Genomic DNA, 6,793 nt, shown 5'->3' with positions numbered 1-6,793 from the left:
CCAGTTTTTAATGATCCAAAACAGAAATAAATGTTCTAGTCTATTAGCGTCCTATATGGAATAAATCAATATTAAAGCTAATTAACCCTTTTCAAAGGCATTTTGTCCCAGGCTTTTATTTAATGGTTCAGTGCTGCTTAAAGCATGGATCAAGCTGGATAAGCTCCATTTAAAAAATGGCCCATTTTGCAAACAGTTTAGCAGCTCACTATGACGAATATATTTATCAGGATAAACTTGACTTTTTCAACTGTATAAGTAACTGACCGGGGTTTCTTAAAAGATCTGTCCTTAATCTCTATTTTATTTATTCGTTAAATAAAATAGAGATTAAGGGCAACAAATAAAACTATCTATTTAGCAATGTTATATTACAGTAACTGATTTAATTGATTGCTTTTTTTAAAATACTTATCTTTAGAAATATTTTCAATCTTTACTTTTGAGGATATCCCTTAGGGAGAGGGAGTCTCCATATAAGATATTTCATTCTAGGTCATATGTGAAATGCAAACTTATGATTTGTCCTTTTTCGAAGAAGCCATGATTTTTTAATAGTATTCAAACACATTGTGCAAAGCACACACCTTTGAGGACACAAATGACTACTCTGACATATGAAACCCAATGAAAATTATATACATTATTTAAGGAATTCGGCACTCTTCCCCTTTTGTTATACTAGCAAATCACAGAATGTACTTTAATCGAGCTATTTTTGACTTATAAAATAGGTGATATATTTTGTACATGAATTAAATTCTTCACAGTACCAGAAGAATTAATTTGTGATGTTATGAAATTTTGACTAGCCTGCTGTAAAATCAGAATTGTTTACCACAAGTGTCTGGATTCTGACTCCTACAGTCTCTCTAAACAAATAATAAAATGAACTGGGGTGGGGGTAAGGGGCAAAGTAATTTATGAAAACATGGTACACCATAATTTTGCCATTTTTCTGCAATAAGGGTGGCAAATGATTCATGGGATAAAATGAAATATTTCTCACTGTCATTTCAATGGATCTAAGATTTACAGCTTCTTAACTTGGATAGGGAAAACTCTGTATGCATAAAAATGAATTGTAAATCAATTAATGATGGGGATGAAAAACAAAAAAAAATTGATTTTAAGTAAAGGAGAGAAAATCTAACAAGCAACAAATTAAAAGGGAGAAGAAGTGGCTATTTACTCTAAGACCTTTGAAGGAAGAAGGTTGTGGAGAGGGAACTGCTTGCTTAGAAGAGGGCATTAAGGTCAGGTTAAAGAAAAGTGATATGTTGATCGAGCTCATTACATTTGGATCGCTTAGACAAACAGAGGAAGATAGCTTTTAATGCAAAATCAGATATGCCTAAATAGGAATTTTTTTTAAAAAATCACAAAAATGTTAGACCCAGCATTATAGTATAAGGTTAAAACAAATAAAAAAAATCCTGTGACTATGAGAAAACACTCCAATTCAAGATTCTCTTTTACCAAAACTATTTTTTATAGGCATCAGGCCAAAAGAAACAGAAAAACATTTTTTTTACACCTTCCAACTCCCTGAGATACCACACGGAAGGAGTGCTTGCAATAGCAGCAGCCACTGAAGAAATGAATCTGGAGTCAACAGGAGTCATGTACCTGGAGAATGAGAGCAGAGATATTCTGCTTCAGACACAAAACAATGAGCTGGAATGGCTCAGACGCTGGTGGAACCACTTGTACCATGTGCCAATCTCTAATAGCACGTGGGTACTGTGAGACTCCATCCTCCTATCTCTTCCACCAAAACATGATGTATTATCTACAACTACAGGATTCATACCTTAACTTCCAGAGTTTCAAGCAACTTCACTGTGAATGTGGTTAACTATCAGGGAACCACGGTACGGTTTGCTAAACAATGCAATTCGATGCCAAATGTGGAGAATGAAGGTGGCCTTGGTAATTTTGCTAAAGCAAGATTTTGCTTAGATCAAATAAATCATATTATTGTGGATCAGGTATTTAACACAATGCAATGATATTTACTGCTTTTTTTGCAAAGGGTCCATAACCTTCTTAGCACAGGATCTGCAGGGTTATTGCTGGTGTCATCATGGCTCACATATATCATGTTACGGGCATGTATATCACAAGTTCGGTAGCTAATTGGAGACCTAAAACACAAAGTACAGGCACAAAAGGCTCATCAACTCCATTGCCTATATAGAAATTCTCTCATTATGAGGGTGCCATATCAACTTAAAACTTCTGTTGTTTCCTTCCTTCCTAAGTCAAACGTCTTCGGGTGAAGACTGACACCAGTGATAACGTGGTGTTCACAAAGATTGCAAAATATTGATGTTAATATCCATTCCCCTTTCTTTGATTACCATAAATGTTATACATTTTGAAAACTGGGAGCAATCTATTTTGACAAATTTTATGTTGAAAAATTTTAAAGTGCTATAAAATTTGATAAGCTAGATCAGTGAACAATGTTTTGAGCTGCTATATATTTTTTTCCGAGCACTGAACACACAGTTCATTGTTACAAGTCTGTCTAGGAGCCATGGCTTTGGCATATTCCACACAATTTCAAAGAACCTTCAGAAGCTCACACATGCCTTTGAGCATGCAAAACCAGGAGGCAGCACATCTAAACCACAAATGGAAGCATGTTCCACATACATGTGTAAATTAAAACCTATAAAATAACATGGGCATTATAAAATTTGTGTTAAAACTGGTAACAGCTTTACTGATTTACTGACAATGAAAATATATAGCATTTTTTCTGTCAGAGCATTTATCAACACTTGGCAACCCCGCACTAACTTGACATGTAAGATGATCAAAATGGATTATGTAATCTTTCCCATTCATTTCTATTGATTTTAGTTATGATAAAATTCATCAGTGTGCCTGGGAACACTCAGGCTAAAAGGCTCTGGTTGACCAAAAAAATAAAAAAAGGAAAGGAATAAAAAATTCAGCTGAGTTGTAATAGAATGATTGTAATTTTAGAATAGGATTGCACAAATACAGAAGTCATGCCCTAAAGGCTCCAGCAACAAATTAATACAAATAATCCTGGCAGTCTCATAAAATTACAGCTGTCTATGCAGAGATTCACTTTTTAGATCAAATTACAAAATATCAAGCTAAAAGAATTAATGTGTAAGTGCCATGAAAGATATAGTTTGTGAAAATATTTTCAAACTTTTTAAAACTTCAACAGTAATCAAAGTTTTTTCTCTGACTGCAAGTAACATTAAAATGCCAGCAAATGGACCATTTTAATCAGTTTTATTGATTCATGCTTTCAGTTCTTATTCAGTTAAAAACAAGGCACATTAAATACATCCTCTTATTGCTCTATAAATGCATGCAGCTCATTCTGTATATCAAAAGTAATAAATAACGGCGATAAAACACCAAGACAGTTATAAAAATGACAACCCAGCCTCAAACATAGTATTTAACAGTCCAATCTAGAACAATAACCCAACAGGATACATAAAAGTGCCACATATGAAAACATGCAGTGTGTATATCCACTCCAGTACTGGGCTTATACTTGATATTCTTTAAAAACACAGTAGGGCTTTTTACTCCCTAAAAAGAGTTGAATAATGCAAAACAGCACAAGTTATAGCATCGTTGACGTCAATATTATTACATTCATATGCCAAAATTGTTACAAATACATAAAAAGGAAGAGAATAAGATCAACGATCATTCTTACAGTATGTTTAGTAAAAGTCAGAATGAAATTTTCGTTGTACAAAAGAGTGAGCAGTAAGCTACATAATTTGGAAAAGACGAAACAAAGCTAGAAACTAAAGCAGAATAGGGAGCATGCTTTAATAGTAGAAATCCTAAAGTTAGAATCAGCATAAATTGATTGAAAGCGAGAATATTGCAAGCATGATGGATAAGAGGCAAGCAGCCTTGACTTAACAAATAATCCAGCATTAGCACTACTGTTATGACTGTGATACGGGCTTCCTAAAGGAGCATCCGGCTTTCTACCCCAGATGGGGGTTCCTTCACCTGAATCCCCTTAAAGGCTCTTGAAAGAAATCACTTGATGATAAAAAGACAATCTCTGCACACCCCACCCCCACCCCAACAGAATCACCTAACATCATATTTTTATGAAAAGGAAAAAAAAAATTAGTTCGGGTTTGGAATAGGCTTTGAAGGGGCTTATCCCCCATTTCTTTTCTTCTTTTTTGACATCAGGTAAAGAAGCTGTCCAGATTTCATTAAGAACTCACACAAAAATGCAGGAGTGCTTTATTCACAGTAAAGACTTGGAACCAGCTCATTTCCAAGACGAGTCTCTGGTACGGGTGAAGGAGCGTATGTTTTAGCATTAGCAGATTTTAAGCAAAAGCAGATATGTTCAAAAGAAGAAAAGTGCACTTTTCTTTGTCCTTAAAGGAACTTCACTCATAGCAAAGCGTGCACAAGCAAGGCCTGTGTGACAAATAGAGCTGTGCTCAGGCCAGTCAGGTTATAAGCCCAGTCCCTACTGTAATGGATTCAGAGAGGACACAACTCATTCTTTTCTTGCTCTAACTAGAAAAAGAAAAAGAGAGAAAAAGAGAGCGAGCACAAATGTACAATATTGTGGTATGTCATCTGTAATGTTTTAAAGGACAGCTCTTCTATCTATTCAGTGTCACTGGATTCTAAACAGTGATAGAAAAACACTAAATTACAAAAGCCACATGCTTCCATTATTTAAAAAAAATCAAATAAAAGCCAGTGTAAAAAATCCACACCTTGAAAGAAGTTCACAGTGGTACCTGGGAGCATCACTTGCTCTTTAGGTTTTCCTTTAGGAAGTGGCAAGTCTAAACATCCTTTAAAAACAAAATGAGTGAAGATGCTGTCTTAACTGTTTCCCGGTGAAGGTGGGGGCTTAGGTGAGTGAATTTCCAGTGTTTCCATTATGACAGAGAGGCTTATTCCCCACTAGAATGAGGCCTAAAGATATTCCACAAGGTTGACATAAATAAAAATAACAGCACAAAAGTGTTTTATGTTCCAGTTTAAAAATCAAGATTTTAAGCCTGCGCAATGAAAACCTGACATTAAATGAAGGATTAGATTTCCTATTACATGCACAACCTGATCTTAAGAAACAAAAAGTAGGTAGTTAACGTCACAAAAGGAGCACAATGAATAAATAAACATTCAGATGACTGGCTAAAATGCCATTAAATTACTGCAAAAGCATACCAGATTGGCCCTTTAAATTTAATACACTATTTGTTAAAGTCAATGCAGATTAATTTTTGTTTTCGTTTTGTGTCTTTATAATGTGTGTATGTATTTTCTTTTTCTTTTTGTTGACAGAGAACTTTTGCACTGAGTACAGAATGAGAAACGCTTTAAGCAACCAAAATAACTTTGAATACTGCAGTGTTGTGCCTTTTTACAAATAATTGTAAATAACGCTACCTAAAGGCTATTTCTACCCTCGTTACTATCTGTTTACAAATACTCCCACAAAATGATGCAATAAACTAAGCAAAATAGGCCACATTTGACAATATCACATGCTCTAAGATTTAGGATTTGGGGATTGAAAATTATGCTATCATCTGTCGATATAAAATACAGGTTTTTAATCTGTAAATTTATTATTACTGTGAAGATTTGAGAAATTTAGTTTCATCCCATTACATCCAATTTACCACTGAAATGCTGGTTTTAAAGTAAGAAAAGCAAGAATCTTTCTGGCAACTATAATAGTCAAAGAAAAACCAGCAGTGACTGGGGGTGAAAAATGAATTTCTGGGATGAAACTATCACTGTAACTCCCAGCAAATGTCAATGCTATCCTTATCTTATACCTGTGATTCTGGAAGCTTTTAGAGTTTCTCTGAGACTTGCTCCTATAACCAGCTCTAAACTTTTTCTTCCCTCTGCAGTTTTGCCAGTCATGCTCTAGAAATAAAATTGTACAATATTGTTTAGATGAGGAAGACAGACAAGCTGGAGGAAGAAGGAGCTGGGAGATCTCCACAAACTATCGTTTTAACAGGTCACTCCCTGCTCAATTTCTTTTAAGAACAAATACCACCTATAAGCTTAATGTCCAGAGCTTTGTGTATGTCGTAAAACTTTTCCAGCTTTTTCCAATTTCAGCCAAAATATTCTGCCTCTAGAACTGAATTAGAATAAATGAATAAACACACAAAAAGGGAGCATGTCCAGTCTAACAGATCACAAAATGGATACAAAATATTAAGTCAGAGTGTTATCGAAAACGCTTAAAAGATAAAAGACACTTTTTAGAAGGTAGATGGAAGGGCAAATACAAATAAAGGGTACACATCAACATCCTAACGCTTTGGAATGTTCAAAACAAGCAGCTATCCATATCCACTATTTGGAGTGCTGCAAGTCATCTCTCGTTACGTGATGATCTGTTGTTCCTGTGTTTGCTGGCTCAGGATTTACTGGTCACACTCACAGTCCTCCACAACTTCGGTCCACCGGAATGGGAACCCGTCCCTCCAGGTTCTCTTCTGCTGTTTTCATTAATATTGCCAGTCGGCTGCCAGACACCCTTCCTTTTTGAATAGCACTCATCAGCTTAAAGAAAAAAATATGTAACAGATTCAGAAGGCAGCCAGTTTACTCCCCCTTCTTCACTGAATTTTAATGGTTACCTTTGCCGCAGGCAAAAGTAATTAAGTGCTCCGTCAAAAGCCATAGCAGGTACTACAGCTCAAATAAAGAGAGTACAATTTTTGAACATTTCAAAATGGGGGGAAGGAGCAGGTATTTCACCACTGGTACA

The 6,793-nt window shown here is 35.4% G+C and overlaps 1 protein-coding gene across 2 annotated transcripts in view; it reads right to left on the bottom strand.

Moving 5' to 3' along the window:
• Nucleotides 1-3,262: 3,262 nt before the first annotated feature.
• The window catches only part of GPD2 (glycerol-3-phosphate dehydrogenase 2), a 135,895-nt gene continuing 132,364 nt past the window's right edge, over nt 3,263-6,793 (bottom strand). For both annotated transcript variants that reach the window (XM_081052554.1, XM_081052555.1), the window contains exon 17: nt 3,263-6,585. In XM_081052554.1, the coding sequence (XP_080908680.1) occupies nt 6,460-6,585 (126 nt within the window). In that variant the 3' untranslated portion in view covers nt 3,263-6,459. The remainder of the gene's footprint in view (nt 6,586-6,793) is intronic.

The sequence above is a fragment of the Rhinolophus hipposideros genome (genome assembly GCF_964194185.1).
Source record: "Rhinolophus hipposideros genome assembly, chromosome: 6".
Classification (NCBI taxonomy): domain Eukaryota; kingdom Metazoa; phylum Chordata; class Mammalia; order Chiroptera; family Rhinolophidae; genus Rhinolophus; species Rhinolophus hipposideros.
Note: the sequence above shows the minus strand (reverse complement) of the source record. Positions and strands in the feature narration are given on the sequence as shown.